The sequence below is a fragment of the Microtus oregoni genome, unplaced genomic scaffold (assembly GCF_018167655.1).
Source record: "Microtus oregoni isolate MIOR12 unplaced genomic scaffold, Mior012 000004F_ref0000308, whole genome shotgun sequence".
NCBI lineage: Eukaryota > Metazoa > Chordata > Mammalia > Rodentia > Cricetidae > Microtus > Microtus oregoni.
The window spans coordinates 28,215,124-28,234,332 of NW_024543063.1; the positions used below are offsets into that span (position 1 = coordinate 28,215,124).

Here is a 19,209-nt window from a genome sequence, read left to right on the forward strand (position 1 = left end):
ATATACTTATAGACTTGGACTTCGTGAAAGGAAGATCTATATAGAAATCTGTCTTTCTTCCCTTCCTCTCTTCTCCCCCCCCCCTTTTCCTTCTCCATCATTTGATACAGAATCTCACTATGGAGACCAGGCTAACCTCAAACTCCTGGGACTCCTCCTGCCTCAGCCTCCTAAATGCTAGGATTTTAGGTGTACACCACCATGCCCAAATTGTTTGGAGTTTGGTTGTTTGCTTGACTTTGAGGCCAAGTCTATAGCCCAAGCTGGGGTGGAACTCATAGCTATCCTCCTGCTTCAGTCTCCTAAGTGCCAGTATTATTGGCCTAGCCACCAGGCCCAAGTTCTCCTTCTTTTCATAGTTCAAGGTGTTCGTCTAGTCCCTGAACACAGGGATGGTTTTCCTTTTTCTTGTCTACATGGAAAGCTGTATCTTCCAGATCACACCTCCCCAGGGACCAAGGAGGAAGCAGTGGAGAGTGGAAAACCCAGTGGACACGATCCGAAGCCAGGAAAAGCAGATTTGCCAAGCCAAGACCGTGCAGTCGCCAGCCCTGTGTTGACACAACCTGCCAAGACCACAGCACTGTAAGGAGGTCTTGGTCACTTAGCGCTGTGTGGGATGTGACGTGGCTCCCCCACCAGGTGCTCCCTTTAATGCTCTGGGGAAAGCAAAGAAAAATTCCTGGTGTGTGTGTGTGTGTGTGTGTGTGTGTGTGTGTGTGTGTGCAATCACACACATGCACACCAGATGATGAACATCTCGGTAGCCCTTCATCTCTCAGTGAACCTGGAACTTACTAGTTTGGCTACACTGGCTGACCAGGGAGTCTGGAGAATCCTCCTGTCTCCACCCTAGCCCAGTGATTATTGGAACATGTCTTAATGTTTGGCTATTATTCACATAGGTCTTGGGGATCTGAACTCAGGTCCTCAAATATCCGTGGTGAGCACTTTACCATTCAATCATCTCCCGGCCCCTCACCGTCTGTCTTAGTTAGGGTTGCTAGGGCTGTGATGATACACCATGACCAAAAGTAACTTAGAGAGGAAAGGGTTTATTCACCCACAGTTCAGTATAACAGTTCACCATCTAAAGCAGTGAGAGCAGGAACTCAAACAGGGCAGGAACCTGGAGGTAGGAGCTGATGCAGAAGCCACAGAGGGGGTACTGCTTAATGGCTTGTCCCCATGGCTTGCCCAGCCTGTTTCTCATAGAAGCCAGGACCACCAGCCCAGGGGGACCCCACCCACAGTGGGCTGGATGCTCCCCCATTGATCACTAATTAAAAAAATCACCAACAGGTTTGCTGACAGCCCGATCTTATGGAGGCGTTTTCTCAATTGATGCTCCCCCCTCCCTGATGACTCTAGCTTGTGTCAGGTTGACATAAACCTAGTCAGCAAGAGCATCCTTGAAGCTCCCATGTGTGTTAAGTTTCCAGGGCAGTCGGCAAAGGCAGATCATCTACAGAGTGACCTCCCAACAAGACAGCTCGGTGCTACAGGTCATCAGTGGACCAGAAACGTCTGTACAGGAGGAGATGTCCCTGGATGCCATGCACGTCTTCATTGATGAACATGGTGAGTCTTAAAGAACCTTAGAGAGCAAGAAGGGAGACAGCCATGGTTATCTTCGGAATTCTGCTTGGTCCATAGTCTGCTAGCGATATTTCTCCTCCCCAAGTGGAGACTTCACCAGGGCACATGCCCAGTCCCCAGTAAATATTTATTAGGTATATATTAAACATCCTCATAGCTTTTCCTGGTGCCTTCATATAAAAATGATTTAATACCAGACAGTGGTGGCGCACGCTTTTATCCCTGAACTCAGGAGGCAGAGGCAGGAGGATCTCTGTGAGTTTGGGGCCAGACTGGTCTACAGAGCAAGTTTCAGGATAACCAGGACTGTTTCACAGAGAAACCCTGTCTCAAAAAGCAACAACACACAAAGATTTAATGTAGTTACATGAGGAATCACCAAACAAATGGTTGGGTCAGCCTCCAAAAGACAAGGAACCTGGGCTCTGGTTATTCTCCGGAACCTGGGCTCTAGTTATTCTCCGGAACCTGGGCTCTGGTTATTCTCCGCGGGTCCTGGCTAGCATCCTTTTAAATTTTTAAGTTAGTTCTTAATCAGTATACAAAGTAGCAAATTTCCTTATGAGGTTTCCACACTGGTTTAGTTTTGGTCAGCTCCCTCCATGTCCCAGGCTCCATCCTTGCATGAACCCTTCTGTCTGCATATTCACCATCATCTTTGAAATCACAAGGGTTCTAGTTCCCTCTCATTCCTTCCACGGTGCCTCTTCTTCTTCCTCTCCAGGCCCTTTCCAGTTTCTTGTTCTCTATACACACTCACGCCAGCATAAACACAAATATATACAAATTGGAAGTGGGAAGCTGGGACCTGCCTGTGAGAAAGAATGTGCGGTTTATCTGTCTGCCTGGCTCCGGCCCATTATCAGTTACTGAATACCCAGGATGCTGACTTCTGTGGCCTTACCTAGCTCATTATCTTGTGCCACATGCACATTCACACTCACACACACACACTCACACACACACTCAAACACTGGAACACACACACATACACACACAGAGGCACTTTTGTCTAAGCCTCCAGAAGATGGAGTCCAGGCCTTGGTTTTGTTTTTGTCTGGCATTTTGGAGCTGAGGGCCACTAGGCAGGTATCTCCACCAGGGAGTTAGCTGCATTTCCTGGGGCCCCAGAGGAAGGTGCTCCTTGGGACTGGGAAAGTACATTAAAACAGGAGCAGATCTTCACACCCCAATAGCCAGGACCCTCCAGCCGAGCTAACGTGACTCTGCAGTTGGATCCCATCCTTTCTTCTCTTTACCATGCTGCCTCGAAGTCAGTAACCACATTTGTTTACCTTCCCTGAGGCAGCCTGGACTCTGTGGCCTCCATCTTAATTGCATGCCTAAACAGCCTCTTTGTATACGTGATTCCTATGTGCTTGTACACAGAAACCACCTGTTCCTCCTCCAGTCCTGCTAATACGTGAACGGAACATAGGAAATAAATAAAGTAAAGGGCTAGGGATGTATCAGTCTGTAGGGTGTGATAAGCCCTGGGGTAAATTCCTGGCTTCATTTCACCTATAATCCCAGCACTCAAGAGTCAAAGCAGGAGTTCAAGGGTGTCAAGGCTACATAGCAAGTTCAAGACCAGCCTGGGTGACCTGGAAAAGAATACTAAGTATGGCAGCCCATGCCTGTACCCCCAGCATAAGATTGATAGTGAAAGGCCAGCTTGGAGACCTGAAACGAAAAAGAAGTGGACAGAAAAAAAGCTAAAGAAAAGAAGGAGCCCAAAGTGAACTAACAGCAGCTGATACACAGATCGAAGGCAGCGACATAGTGTTATGGGTGTGCCAGGCAGACTTGCAGAACATTTTCCTTAGTGATTTTCTCTCAGTGCCATTCTCCTTTGCTAAGTAAATTTCTACTTCAAATGTCAAACAGAACAAAACAAACCCAGCCACTCCGCAGACCCTCTGACAGGACTGCCCTTAGCGTGGAGGCGGTGGCAGTGAGCTGGAGCTTCAGAGACAATGGGATGCTACTCTTTGCTCAAATCTCACCGTTTTGCAGGGGAAATCAAGTCGTGCTATTTAAAGTCTGGAAACCAGAAAGAAGGCTCCTCCCAACATCTGCCCCTGAACCCTGATTGTGCCTCTCGCGCCAGGTGAGTGGGCGTTGCTTCCCGGTCTGGGAGCCTGGACAGTGCTGGGGTCTACAGGCTCCTCTGCAGGAGCCAAGGCAGAGTTTCCTGTGAGATAAAAATATGACTTTATAGAGAACTCGGTAGAACCATTTTGGGGGCCGTGGTCCTAGTGGAAGGTGAACAGGACAGGCGGGTGGAGACGGGGAGAGGACCTGTGTGAAGGAGTCTGAGAATAGCAGCTTGAGAGCTCGGCTCCCTAGAGGACAGTGCAGCATCTGCCCAAGGGCACGCTGGAAAGAAACGCAGATGCTTTTCATTCATGGGTCAGTCTGCAGCTAGAGAGCCTAAGTGTTGCTTCTGTCTGTTAAAACTGTGTCGAAGAGCTCCTAGCTCCTAGTAGAGTGAGTTCCCTTGGTACCGAGGCAGCTTGCGCAGCTAGACAGTGCGACTCACTGTGCACAGACCCAGCTGTTCAGCTCACCAGCTGTGGAGAAGGTCTGAGCTTCCCCAGGCTTAGAGATTCCTTATGGTGATCCGAATGGGTGGGTCTCCATTCCTTGCTGTAAACGTGGAGGCAGATCTGCTATGTGCAGTGCATTAGAGCTGCGTGTGTGTCTGAAGAACCGCAGTCTATTACGGTATAATTGGCATGTTGTGGGCTTCCCACATGGAGACTGTAAATGGTGTTTTAAGAACCTGGGGTTGTGACTCCATTGGTAGGACTGAGTTGGAGCCCTCCGTTCCAACCCCAGCACCGCATAGACAATGCACGGTGGCGCGGAACTGTAATCCTGGTCCTTGGGAGGTGGTGGAAGCAAGAGGACCCAAAATTCAAGGTCATCTTCAGCTGCAGATCAATGTCCAAGTCAGCCTGAGCTACATGAGACCCGGTCTCAAGGAAAACAAACAAAATTTAACTTCAGTGGCCTCTTGTTTCCTGAGTCCTGAGTTTTTTCAGGAGTGTGGCGGGGACTTTCAGGGACCCTAAAATAAGGGACATCATTTTCCTTGTCATCAGGCAGAGCCTCTAGAATGTTCTCTCATTGATGCTATGTCCCCATCATCAGTTCTCACCTGACCAAAAATTCTAGTGCCCAATGTCAGTGCCTAGAGGTCTTCCCTCCCTGCCACCCCATCCTTCTTGCTCTGCTCTGATGTGCCTGCCTACTTGAACCCAGTCAATTTTGCAGGGTCGACAGGGCCTGCATCTCACCTCCTCCCTGCTCTGCAGTCTCTTCCAGCCTCAGGTGCTAGTGTCTGCACCAATCAAAGCTGGCTTCCCCTGAGCAGACAGAGGCTTGAAAGGAAAGGCACGCATCCTCCTCTCGAGTTTTAGCACTCGCTAGGACTGCAGCTTGTGTGTCTCATCGTCTAGCATAGCAGCTTTCTCAGACGATGTCTTCCACTGCAGGAAAACACAGGGTTGGGAACTGTTGCATCTTCTCCCCAGAGGCAGGTTGGCGTGTTCTTACACTAAATTCAGAGCAAACAGAAGCCTCCTATTTCATCCCAGAGTAAAGGCAGAAGCTTTGCATTTGTTGACTTTTTGTTCCTTCTGAATAAACATGCACTACTCTCTTCCCAGGTAAGCACACTGACCTGAATTTACTAGTAACGCTAGTGTTCTGGATTGAGAGGGTGATCTGGGATAGCTGTGTTTTCAGTTTTGAATAAGTGTGTTTATCTTTATTGTTTTTTTAATTCTCTTTATGTGTATAGGTGCTTTGCCTGTATGTGTGTATCTATACACATGTAGTGCCCTTGAAGACCAGAAGTGGGGGCCAGAACTCCCAGAATTGGATTGCAGAAAGTTGTGAGCTACCATGTGGGTACTGGGAATTGAGCCCCAGTCTGCTGGAATGGTAACCAGTGCTCTTAACTTCTGAGCCACTATTCAAAACCCATAGTTGATTTTATTAAGTATACAGGAAGCCAAAGTAAAAGAAGAAATAGCCAGGGGTGACAGATGTTAGATAGTAACCTCTGCTACAAATGGCTCACCTTCTGGCTCTTCTCAAGTGCACAAGGTTTTCACTCTTGGGCTGTTTCGCTGATCTTCTCTTTCCTGTCACAGAGTTAGGGGAGCAGCTCTACCCAAAGGTCACTTTGAGACAAACACACACTTGGGTTTGATATATACACCAGTGTGTATATCGAGACTTGAGGGTGGGGGGCAATTGTGTTTCCAGAGCCAGCTCTTCAGTGAGCTCAAACAGCATGTGACAATCTATCCATATAACATACATTGTATGTCACATATCATGAGCCTTGATAGACTAAAACCAGGGACCAGAGAGACGGCTCAGCAGTTAGGAATACCCGCTGCTCTTGCAGGGGACATGAGTTCAGCTCTCAGCAGTCACACTGGGTGGCTCACAAGCATCTGTAACTCCAGCTCCAGGATCCACTCCTCTCTGCTGGTCTGTGTGGGCACCTGTGCACGTATTGTGTCCCTAGAGACAAGTAATTACATACACACACACACACACACACACACACACACACACACACACACACTTGTGCAGCATTCAGGACAGAGCCTGCACAGAGGGCACTCAGCAGTGTCAGGTGTGTGCCCCTTTTGGGTAGAGAAGGAGGACAAAGTTCAGGGTTAACTTTCCACAGCAGCCAACCCCTGACATCCGCCAGGAGGGTCCATTCTCGGCAGGGGTCACTTTATCTGTTTGTGAAGTGGGAAGCCGAGGACATGGTGTTTCCCCAGCAGCCTGTGGTCCAACGCCTTGGCAGCTAGCGGTTTCTAGGGCAGCTTTAGGGCGGGTGTTTAATATTCTGTCTCTAGCACTGAAAGCCATTGAGTTCTGGATCCTCCGAGTCTAGCAAACACAATGTTGACGTTCTGACTGGAAGGGGGCCTCGTTAGGGCTCCATAAGCTGCTCACCGTAGAAGGTACTGAAGAATCCTCTCTTCCCCGCTAAGGTGACCTCAGGGGCTGGAAGAACCTCCAACTAACTCGTTAAACTGCTGGATCCCATTACTGGCAGGAAGGTGACTCTTGGCCATTGTGAGGCCTGGTGGTCATGTGACAGTTTTATGTCCCAGGTGCTGTGCTCTGAATGGGGACTTGTGAGCCATGCAACTTCTATGTCTCTTTAGGGATTCCTGGAGGAAGCTGAGAGAAGAGGTTCATTTCCCTTCCCGGCCTCCCAACACTGTGAGAAACAGCACTCCACCCCACCCCCGCACACACACACACACACACACACACACACACACACACACACACACGCAGACTGGCAGAGCACCTTGAGTTACACACTAACTGTTCATCCAGCAGGTGCCTTGGGGAAGGTTATCTGATTGTTCCTGCTCTGCCCAGAAACCTGAGCTGCAGCATTTCCAGGGGCTGCTGGGAAAGGCTGCCTCACGATAAATCCCCTTCATGTTTAACTGACCAGAACACAGGACAGATTTCCTAGTTCAGAGCCCAGAGTGAGCTGCTCTGCCTGAAAACTGATCTGGAAGGAAGTCGTTAGCCCAGGAAATGGAAGAAGTTGCCTGAACGTTCTGAGCTGAAATGGTTCGGTGCATACAGAACTTCACAGTCCTTTCCGGGTTTTGTAAAGAAAGCGCTGCCCCCCAGTCCCTGCCGCTCGGTCTCTCTCTCTCTCTCCCTTCTTCTCTTTCTCTCTCCCCCTCTGTGTGTGTGCATGTGTGTATGCGCATTCACACATGCACACTGTGTGTGTATAGGCCCGAAGAGAACTTCAGGATATCTGTTGAGAAAGTCTCTCATTGGCCCATAGCTCCTTAAGGCTGGCCGGCCTGTGAGACCCCCCAGGAACTGTCTCTGCCTCCTCAGTATAGGGATCACACACACACACACACACACACACACACACACACACATTGCCATGCTTCACTGTGTGGGTTCTGGGATCAAACTCAGTCCTTACAATTGCAAGGGAAATACTTCATTGACTGAGCTATCTTTCCAGCCTTGGTTTGATTTTTTTTTTTGAGACACACAGCCCAGGCTGGTCTTGAACTTTGGGTTTCTATTTATTTTGTCTACAAATTTCCCAAGTACTGTCTTCCCTTTGAAAGCCCCGCCCTTGATGTTAGCTCAGCTCTCGGTCTCTTAGGGGTTGTCCCCTCGGGATTTCTTCTCTGAGACAGGGCCTCTCACTGGGGCTGGGCCTCACCAGTTCGCTGGGCTTGCTGGCCAGTGCTCCAAGGCTCCACCTTTCTCTACCTCCCCAGGGCCACGGAGGTGACAGGAGCTCGGCAGCACAGCCGACGTTTCCGTGTCAGCTCCGGGACTCAAACTCAGGTCCTCCTGCTTGTGTGGCAGGCAAATGCTTGGTCTCCATCTCCTCGGCCCACGGCCACGCTGTTCAAGGGTGCACCTGGGTCTCCAAGAAGGGAAGCAGGCAGACGATTGCCAGAAATAATCTCCTTATTGTTGCTTTATTCCGAAGAAGTGGAGCCCTTGAGTTTGGCAGAGCAGGAGTGAGGGGCACTGCAGGAAGACTGGGGTGCTCAGGACTGAGATGTGGGGTGGTAAGCCCGATCCTCTGCACTTGCACGGTACACTTCATCTTGGGTTGGGGATATCTAACCTCAGCCATGGAGCCGTCCCTGTGGATCTGAATGAGGTGTGTGTTGGCTGCTGCGCCAGAGTTAAAGACCTGAGAACTCCCGCTGCCTTTGAGCACATGGAGGGCCAGGTGATGGGCCTGGAGTGCCCTCACCGCCAATGATTTCTCAGTCTCTGTTCCTCCCACAGGGGTCCTCAACCTGGGGACTAAGACAGGGTTCAGAGTCCCAGAAACAGAAGTTGAAACTGGAAGCTGAGCCCTTATGCCTGCACACAGCCCCAGCTGCCACACGGGGGCACACTCCTTCCACTTGCTTTCTCTCTGCTGCCTTTGTGGGTCTTATTAAAGAAGAGTTGATCCCCACCTTAAATTCAGCTCCCCTTTAGAATCACGCCCCTCCCCCATCTGCTTTCCCTTGGTGTCCTTCACAGCCCGTGAGCATGTTACACTAACGTCTTTCCTAAGGCATCCCTCTTAAGTCCTGCCGTCTGTCTGTCCCACAGTGGGCCTGGAGCCCAGGGAAGGGCCTGCAGAAGACGTGCGTTCTCCAGGGGACAATAAACTGTTGTTTTAAAGTCTGGTGAGGAGGAAGAATTTCGGGTAATGTTTTCTCTGTCACTGGGAGGCAGCATTACCCTTTTATAGTTTGGGTACTTTTCAAAGCTTCCCTTAGGAAGGAGGAGCTAGGGCCAGCGGGAATCTAACACCCTACACTGTTCACCCCATGCCCAGCCCTGTCCCAGCCAGCCCAGCGGAGTCTAGCTGCTATTGTTTGCTTGTTTGTGTGAAACAGGGTCTCACTGCATAGCTGAGACTGGCCTCAGACTCCCAGCTATCCTCCTGCCTCAGTCACCCAAGTGCTGGGATTCCATGTTGGAACCACTGGGTCCCTAGCTTAGGGTCCCTGCCCCACCCCCTCCCCCATCTTCTTGGCTCTCTTCCAGGGCTGGCTTTTCTTGCCACCCCGCCCCCACCACCACCGATGCTTCTCTGAGCTCTCTCTCTCCTCTGCTTTCACCTTGAATGGAAGGAGTTGACCAGAGACCAGCCCAGCCTTAGACTGATGGAGACCCGGTGGGGTCATTGAGACAGCCATTCCACAGAGTGGGCTCTCTCCGTGCTCAGACGTTTCAGGAAGTGGGAATGTCACTTGACATCCTCTAACGAACAGCCCTGGGTGTTAGAAATATTTTCTTAACATGAGCTCTCAATCAAGCCAAATCAAAACAAGCCAAATTAAGAGATATCCAGGTTTAATGGGAGTTCTGCGCTCTTGGGCAGCCCCGAGGAGAAATGGGGAAGCTGAGCAAACACGACCACCTGGAGGAAGAAAAGGAGACCATGTGTTCCTCTTTTGGGAGTTCACTTAAATATTCTTGGGTGTGGTCCTGACCTTCCCCCCCTCCCAGGGGTCAGGACCTGGCCCGCTGGGATTTGGAGTCCAGAGTGCTTACTCTCAGGGTCAGGGGGCTAGGATAGATGCAAGGGGCTGGGGCCTAAGCTCACAACTTAACACTGGGACCTAACGCTCTTTAGCGCACAGTAGAGAGCATTGGTCTCCTGATCCTTTCCCGCTGCAGTCACCACAGCCCTAGAGGAAGAGCATAGGCAGATCCGTCGGAGGTAGACGTCCCTCCAGGCTGCAGAAGAGCCAGCACAGGTGACACTGTATGTCTGTGATAAGGGCTCAGCCAACACCAGTGAAAGAGGTCCCTTGAGGGAGAAGCGGACCTACTGTTTGAGTCTGTGCGATGAGACAAATGCAGGCTTGACCCTCCTCCCATCTGCCACCGGAGCCAAGGCCTTATCTAGGAAAGGCTGGCAGCCATCTTGCTACCTGTCAAGTTCCCCATCAATGGGAGGCAACAGAGACCAGAATGTCTCACCAAGTGCCTGCTTAGGGGACTCAACAGGACATTTCCGTCCAGTCTAGTTCTCCCGTTCCCCAGGAGGGAAACACCTCTCTCGTCCAGGTATAGATCCGCAGGGGGAGAACAACGCGAGCAAAGTCAGGGAAGTCGGCAGAACAACAGTGGTTTAGACCCACTTCTGTTTGTTCTAGAACTCACCCAAGGCTGGGCGTGATAGCGTGCAAATGTAATCCCAGTACTCAGGAGGCAAAGGCAGGGGAATCTGTGGGTTTGAGGCCCAGCCTGGTCTACATAGTGAATTCCAGGCCAGTCAGGGTTACACAGTGAGACCCTGCATCAATAAACTAAAAAAAACAAAACAAAACAAAAAAACGAACAAATAAAACCAACCCTTAGATTCTAACATAAGGTATTAAACTGTCTACTCACAAAAGCTATTTGTTTACTTACTTTAAAAGTCATTTTGATTATTTTGGGGGAGTGTGAAGAGGTCAGGGGGCAGGGGCAGCTAGTTTTTCTTCTACCACGAAGGGCCTAGAGATCTAAATAAGCGGTTTTACTCACTGGGCCATCCATCTGGCCAATATTTATTTTGGAGACAGGGTCTCACGTATCCCAGGCCAGCCTGGCACTCACTATGTAGTCCAGGATGACCTGGAACTTCTGAAGCTCATGAGTCCACCTTCACAGCACTGGGATTATAGGTGTGTGCCACGCCAGTCTCCCCGTGCAATGATGAGAAGTGAACCCATGGCTTTGCACACCAGGCCAACACTCTATAGTCCCTGAGCCCCAGCCCTAACCCCGTGTTAAGGATGTTATTTTGCAATAAAAGCATGCTTAATAATATGGGGGAATGAAGTCCATGCATGGCCCCTCCTTAGAGTCCTGCTTGGCAGGAAGATTGGCAGGCGTGCCTCTAGCAGAGCTGTTTCTGACATGGCACGGTAGTAACCAGCCGGAGAGGCTGTCTACTAGCTCCCCATGCAGGGGTGTGGGTCTCTCCTGACTCCTGCCCCTGTGTCAGCAGACATGACCTCCCTCACCTGCAATGTAATCTAGTTTCTCAGCTCCAGGGCAGCTCTCACGCATCAAATCTCTGAGTTTCTGCCCCCTCCTATCAAGGAACTTTCATTTCAGATAGAGACTTAAGCCATTTCACAAAGGCCACTTTTCTGAGGACCTTCCTGCTACCACAGAGGCGTTTCTTGTGTGTAAACTTTGTGGTGTCCATAGGAGTGATGCAGAGAGAAAACTGGGGTTGGGGAGCCAGCATAATGTCATAGTTCCTTTTCCCATTTCTGTGATCAAACATCCTGCAAAAGCAACTTAAGGAAGGAAGGGTTGCCTTGACTCGGTTTGAGGGTATGCTCCATCCTGGTCAGGAGGGCGTGGTTGCAGGAGTCATGTGACATTCAGAGTCAGGAAGTAGAGAAAGGTCAATGCTGGTGTTTTTACCTTCTTTTCTTTATTCAGTTCAAGATGTTAAGGCAACGCAGGCATACTCAGGGTGTGTCTTCCCACCTGCCTTAGCCCAATCCAGTCACTCCCTCACAGACATGCCCAGATGATGTGGGATTCCCCTCTGTATGCTGTGGTTACCACTAATGAATAAAGAAAGCTGGCTTGAGCCTATAGCTGGGCAGAACAGAGGTAGGTGGGGGAAACTAAACTGAATACTGGGAGAAAGAAGGCGGAGTCAAGTGAGAAGCCATGTAATCCTGCCAGAGACAGACACCAGAACTTTATACCTGGTAAGCCACAGCCACGTGGTGATTAACAGATTAATGGAGATGGGTTAGTTCAAGATATAAGAGCAAGCTAGAAATATGCCTAAGCTATTGGCCAAACAGTATTGTCATCAATACAGATTTCTGTGTGGTTATTTTGGGTCTGAGCTGCTGGCTGGTCGGGAAATGAACTAGCAGCCTCTTATTACACCCAGAAGTGTGTCTCTTAAGTGAGTCTAAACCCTGCCAAGTTCACAGTTAATGTTGGAAGCTTTGTGCCTACGGTTAGCCTCCCATGCAGAATTTTTAGCTCTTTATAGAGAATTTTAAGGATCAGATGGTCCCTTCTTGTGCTGGACATCTCCACCCTCCTCGTGATTCTGGGTAATAAATAAATGCATCCCAATGCAAGATGGTCACCAAAGGATTGTTCTCCCCCATTCTCAGAGAGATTCTTCTCAGCTCTTCCAGTACCACCACTTCAGACAGCCCAGATCCGTCCTCGGGGGACCCTGCAGTCAGTGCCCTTCAGCAGCAGCTGCTGCTCATGGTGGCTCGAAGGACACAGTCGGAAACCCCACGGGTATGTGTGCGCCAGTATTGCTGTGATCCTTGGGTGTGCGCATGCGCATGTGCCTCTGTGTGTGTGTGCATGCATGTGTATGTGCCTCTGTGTGTGTGCGCATGCATGTGCATGTGCCTCTGTGTGTGTGTGGGTGCGTGTGCCTCTGTGTGTGTGCGCACGCGTGTGCATGTGCCTCTGTGTGTGTGTGCGTGTGCATGTGCCTCTGTGTGTGTGTGTGCGTGTGCATGTGCCTCTGTGTGTGTGTGTGCGTGCATGTATATGTGCCTCTGTGTGTGTGTGCGTGTGTATGTGCCTCTGTGTGTGTGCGTGTGTATGTGCCTCTGTGTGTGTGTGCGCGCGCGTGTGCCTCTGTGTGTGCGTGTGCATGTGCCTCTGTGTGTGTGTGTGCGTGCATGTACCTCTGTGTGTGTGTGCGTGCATGTGTATGTGCCTCTGTGTGTGTGTGTGCGTGTGTGCATGTGCCTCTGTGTGTGTGTATGTGCCTCTGTGTGTGTGTGCGTGTGCATGTGCCTCTGTGTGTGTGTATGTGCCTCTGTGTGTGTGTGCGTGTGCATGTGCCTCTGTGTGTGTGTGTGCGTGCATGTGCCTCTGTGTGTGTGTGCGTGCATGTGTATGTGCCTCTGTGTGTGTGTGCGTGTGTGCATGTGCCTCTGTGTGTGTGTGTATGTGCCTCTGTGTGTGTGCGTGTGCATGTGCCTCTGTGTGTGTGTGTATGTGCCTCTGTGTGTGTGTGTGCGTGTGCATGTGCCTCTGTGTGTGTGCGTGTGCCTCTGTGTGTGCGTGTGTGTGCATGTGCCTCTGTGTGTGTGTGCGTGTGCATGTCCCTCTGTGTGTGTGTGCATGCATGTGTATGTGCCTCTGTGTGTGTGTGCGTGTGTATGTGCCTCTGTGTGTGTGTGTGCGTGTGCATGTGCCTCTGTGTGTGTGTGTGCGTGCATGTGTATGTGCCTCTGTGTGTGTGCGTGTGTATGTGCCTCTGTGTGTGTGCGTGTGTATGTGCCTCTGTGTGTGTGTGCGCGCGCGTGTGCCTCTGTGTGTGCGTGTGCATGTGCCTCTGTGTGTGTGTGTGTGTATGTGTATGTGCCTCTGTGTGTGTGTGTGCGTGTGCATGTGCCTCTGTGTGTGTGCGTGTGCCTCTGTGTGTGCGTGTGTGTGCATGTGCCTCTGTGTGTGTGTGCGTGTGCATGTCCCTCTGTGTGTGTGTGCATGCATGTGTATGTGCCTCTGTGTGTGTGTGCGTGTGTATGTGCCTCTGTGTGTGTGTGTGCGTGTGCATGTGCCTCTGTGTGTGTGTGCGTGCATGTGTATGTGCCTCTGTGTGTGTGCGTGTGTATGTGCCTCTGTGTGTGTGCGTGTGTATGTGCCTCTGTGTGTGTGTGCGCGCGCGTGTGCCTCTGTGTGTGCGTGTGCATGTGCCTCTGTGTGTGTGTGTGCGTGCGTGTGCCTCTGTGTGTGTGTGCGTGTATGTGTATGTGCCTCTGTGTGTGTGTGTGCGTGTGTGCATGTGCCTCTGTGTGTGTGTGCGTGTGTGCATGTGCCTCTGTGTGTGTGTGTGCATGTGCCTCTGTGTGTGTGTGCGTGTGCATGTCCCTCTGTGTGTGCATATGTGTACACGTGTGCGTACATGTGTGCGCCAGTATCGCTGTGAGCGGCTGCTGTGAAAGCCTTGGGTGTGCGCGTGCGCATGTGTGTGTGTGCATACATGTGTGTGTGTGCATGTATGTGTTCATATTGGAGGATGTATTGCGGATGCAGGTCTACATATGAGCTTGTGTGTTTGGAGTCTGGAGGACAGTCTCCGGTGTCAAACTTGGAGTCATCCTCGGGAACGCCGTCAATCTCCCTTGACACAAGGTCTTTCTTCAGCCCAGGAAGTTCCAAGTAAACCAGGCTGGCTGACCAGCAAGTCCCAGGGATCCACCCATCTCTGCCTCCCAGTGCTGGGGTTTACAAATGTTCACCACTCATGCCTGCTTTTTTTTTCACATGGGCTCTGGGAGTCAAACGCAAGTGTCCTGCTGGAGTGATGAACATTTCGCTGACCAAGTCACCTCCCCAGCCCCAGCAGCAGGCGTTAAGGCCTGTCTCTCCTCGTGAGTCAGAGCTCACCCTGAGTTTCCCATGAAACATCACTAGAGGGCTGTCTGAATGATGCAGCTGGCAGACAACCCTCTGCAAACGTTACTGCATTCTGCTGTCTCAAACACGTTCCCAAATGCAGTAGAAATCCCTTCCTATCGCCATAGTGACCTTCGGTGGTTTGGATGCATGGATCCCTCAAGAGCATAGTTGTCTCTTCTGCCTCACCTCTCCTGGTTTTGAGAATAACTGCTTTTTAAAAAGTATGATAACTTTGTATTTACTGACTAATATACAAAGCTTCTTAAATATTTAATTTGGAAGAGTTTTTTGTTGTTGCTATTTGTTTGGGGGATGTCAAGGGTGGCAAACATGAAGGCTTCTATTATTTTACTAAGACATTCTTTGTTAATGTTTGTTTAGTCATCCAGGCAAGCTTTAAAGAGGCCCGAGGGAACGGGAGTGAGGATTCCCAGGCAGCAGCATCAGGGAAAGCTGGACACAGACAGAGGCCTGCCTATGAGCTGCAATGGCTGCCTGGGCCTTAGGGAGTAGGGGACAGGGAAGGCTTTTTAGGGGAAGGAATTCTTGGAGTTGACTTCCAAGAAGAGTGAACTTCCTCTGGCTCGGACTTAGGAGAGGACTGCAGAGGGGATAAGCTCAAGGTCATGTGAAATTTCTGAGCCTCACGTTTGCCTTCCTCCTGGCAACACCTCCATTCCTTCTAAAGTGCCTCGCCTTTGCAAAATTAATATGGTTTTATATTTGGTTTTAAGATGGCTCTGCAAAAATTTCTCAAAGAAGTCATATAATACCCTATTGGAATTAATGGAAAGGACAGACAGTTCTCAGAAGAAGAAACACAAATGACCAATAACGATTTTAACATGTGTTCAACATCCCTAGTGATCAAATTAAAACTGCTCTGAGACCCACCTCACCGCAGTCAGGATGGCTGCCAGGAAACATGGCAAGGCTTCCCTGCTGGCGGGCATGCAAACGAGGGCACACGTACAGGACGTCACTGTGGAAGTTTCCTTTAAAATTAGAAGTAGGGGCTGGAGAGATGACTCAGCATTTAAGAACACACACTGCTTCTGCGTAGGATCCATGCTCGGTTCCCAGCATCCATGGCTTCCGACCTCCTGTAACTCCAGCTCCAGGGTGTTTGATGCTCCCACCTGCAGTAACCTTTGCATACCCCCCACTCCACCCCATGCCACACACACTAACACTAAACATTTTAAAAAGAGCACTTATTTCTGCTGTGGGCGTGGACCCAAAGGACTCCACATCCCACCATAGAGACTCTTGCTCAGCCCTGTTTATCGCTTCCCTGGTGACAGCAGCTGGGACCAGAACAACTGAGGGGTTCATCAAGAGATAATGACAGTGTGGTACATGCATACAATAGGGTTTTATGTATCTATAAAAAAGTGAAAATTTCAAGAAAATGGATGGTTCTAGAAATTATTGAGTGAAATAACTAGACTCAGAGACATAAATAACACATTTTCTCTCATAAGCAAATTCCAGTGTCTAATATTTAGATGTGGGTGGAGGGGGTATTAGTCACAAAACTAAAGGACAGCGTGAGAGGGACCAAACAGGTGGTAAGGAAGGACTGGGGGTCAGCACAAGGACCAATAGGACACAAAGAGGAGAAGAACAGGGGAGGAAGAAATGAGGCATGAGGGGAACCACTGAAAATCACATTGTTGGATATGCCAAAAGGATATTCAATATCTTGTATGCTAACTTAAAAAAATAAATCAGTGATGGATGGGAAGATGACTCAGTGGTTAGGGGTACTAGCTCCTCTTATAGATTCCCAGTACCCACATGACTGCTCACAAATGCCTTTCTTCAATTCCACAGGCACCCGGCATACACAGAGTGCACAGATATACATGCAGGCAAAACACCCAAACACAGTCAATAAAAATAAATAAATCCAGTATGGTGGATGTGGGTGCGGCGTCTGCCTGGCTCTGCCCCACTTACCAGCAGAGACTGCACCATTTTCGGACCTTGGCTGTGGGCTGTTGTCACACGCAGGTCCTAGATAGGTCTGTGAGCTCTTTCAGCTGCACCTCAAGGCCTGTGCTCAGCTCTCACTGCAGCCCTGGTGCAGGCAGCCTCTGCAGAATGTGTACTCTGAGAAACTTGGTCCCTCCCAACCCAGGCCTTCACAGGGCCTCCACTTCTCACACTCCCAGAAGATTCCCCAATTATATTGAAACAGCTTGGGAAGGCGGAAGAGCTGGAGGTGAAGGGACCTTTGAGGATGTTAGAGGCACTAACAAGCCTCAGAGGCATCCTGGTTCCAGCAGAAACTAAGGCTGAACAGAGATTGCAAAGATTGATTAGATACAGCTATAAGTGCCCTTTGTTTCACTCTTAAGTGGGGCTTGCAAGATGGCTTAGGTGGTAAAGGCTCACACAGCAAAGCCCGAGGGCCTGAGTTCAATTCCCAGGACCCATATCGTGGACGGAGAGATGCAACTCTCACAAGTTGTCCTCTGACCTCTGCACACACATACCGTGGTGCACAAACACATAAGTATAATTAAAGACAGGACCTGTGAGTATACAGTCACATAAAGTACTAATTTACCATAGTTTTATTGTTACTCAGCCAAATCCATTGAGAAGTTAGGGTTTCTATTGCTATGAAGAGACTCCATGACAGCGGCAATTCTCATAAAGGAAAATATTTAATTAGAGACTGTCTTACAGTTTCAGAGGTTTAGTCCATTATCATCATGGCTAGAAGCATGACAGCATGCAGGCAGGCAAACGTGGTGTTGGAGAAGGAGGTGAGAGATCTAATTCTGGACCAGCAGGCAGCAGGGAGAGTGACACTGGGTCTGGCTTGAGCTTCTGAAACCTCAGAACCCCACCCCTTGTCCCCCAGTGACACACTTCCTCCAAAAAGTTCCAACCTACTCCAACAAGGTCACACTTCTTAATAGTGCCACTCCCTACGGGCCTACAGGGGCCATTTTTATTCAGACCACCACACTGTCTTTTCTATTTTAAGTTAAATATAAAATGCTTGTATTTTGTGGTTTTGTTCCACGGGGGAATAAAGGCTGCTATTCTGCCTCCTGCTGAATATGTACATTTGTAAAAAGGAACATAGAGGTGGGGGAAGCACTTTTTTAAAGTTCTATTCTTTTTGTTTGTTTGTTTGTTTTTAGCTTTTGATTTTTGAAAACAGGGCTTCTCTGTGTAGCCCTGGCTACAGATCAGGCTGGCTTCAGACTTCTGCTCCCTTCAGCTACACATGTGTGGAGCCCCAGGCTCAGTCCATTTCCTTTGGGGTCTTTTAGTTCCTCCTAGCCTTGGCCAGTACATGCAGCACCCTTGGACCCCACATCACCAGAACAGCACGCTGAGTCACTGGCGCATGTATTTCTTGCCCATGCTGTAGCAATGGACATCCGGGCTAAGACCCTTGAGCGTAAGGTTTGCTGCAATGTCAGGCCCATGACCATTTGCACAAATTCCTGCTGATGCAGCACCAGGTGGTTTCCAAGATGGCACTGTGTCTTGAAATAGAGCTGTGTTGGTTTGTTCTACATCAACTTGACACAAGCTTGTGTCACCTGAGAGGAGGAAGCCTCGATTGAGAAAATGCCCCCATAAGATTGTGCTGTAGGTGAACCTGTAGGACGTTTTCTCATTTAGTGATCAATGGGGGAGGGCCCAGCCCAGGTTCTATAGGAAAGCAGGCTGAGCAAGCCACGGGGAGCAAGCCAGTAAGCAGCATCCCCCAGGGCCTCTGTATCAGCTCCTGCCTCCAGGTTGCTGCCACTGGGTTCCTGCTTTGTATGAGTTCTTGTCCTTACTTACTTTGATGATAAGTGTAAGCAAAGTAAGCCCTTTCCTCCCCAACTTTCTTTCTTGGTCATGTGCTTCATCACAGCAGTAGAAGCCCTAAGACAAGAACCCAGATCATATGTTGCTCCGAGGGTCTCAGCCCCACTGCATCCCCTGCCCTTTAGCTCTTGGGTATTATCCTTGGGACAGGGTGGCTTTCCTTTCCTATGCCTTATATATGCATCAGGACTCTATGTTCAGGGTAGCGTCCTGGTCCTTAAGCTGAGTTACCAAGTCCCCCTTGATGCTGCAGGGAAGGCAGCCTCTGCAGGCTTCTATGAAGGAGCATCTGGGTCACTCTGAACACATACTAGGTTCTTACATAGCAGCAACTGTCCTTGAAATTGATGATTGCAATTCCCAAACTCACCCAGTGTGTGTGTGTGTGTGTGTGTGTGTGTATGTGTGTGTGTGTATGTGTGTGTATGTATGTGTGTGTAAGTATGTATGTGTGTATGTGTGTGTATGTATGTGTGTATGTGTGTGTGTGTATGTGTGTGTATGTATGTGTGTATGTGTGTGTGTGTGTGTATGTGTGTGTGTGGGGGGGGGGGAGTCTGACAGCCTATGGGCCCTAGCATAGGCTGGCATGGTTTTTGTTTGTTTCTGTGTCGCTCCTGCCTTGGATTTTGATCTGTGTGATTCTTTGAGATGCCCATCGAAGCTTCACGCTTCCAGATTAAAGTGTATTTTTGTTTCTGCTAGGTGTGAAGAGATGCTTTAAGGTAAATTCTCTGAGGGATTTGGAGCATCCACATAGTGTGAATAAGGGCTACAAACCTGCAGGGGTGGGAGGAGGGGCCCCAGGGG

The 19,209-nt window shown here is 49.7% G+C and overlaps 1 protein-coding gene across 1 annotated transcript in view; it reads left to right on the forward strand.

Moving 5' to 3' along the window:
- The window catches only part of Pcnx2 (pecanex 2), a 123,428-nt gene that overhangs the window by 14,230 nt on the left and 89,989 nt on the right, over nucleotides 1–19,209 (forward strand). The window contains exons 6-9 of the mRNA XM_041650116.1: nucleotides 438–585; nucleotides 1,436–1,581; nucleotides 3,616–3,709; nucleotides 12,297–12,432. Of these exons, the coding sequence (XP_041506050.1) occupies nucleotides 438–585; nucleotides 1,436–1,581; nucleotides 3,616–3,709; nucleotides 12,297–12,432 (524 nt within the window). The remainder of the gene's footprint in view (nucleotides 1–437; nucleotides 586–1,435; nucleotides 1,582–3,615; nucleotides 3,710–12,296; nucleotides 12,433–19,209) is intronic.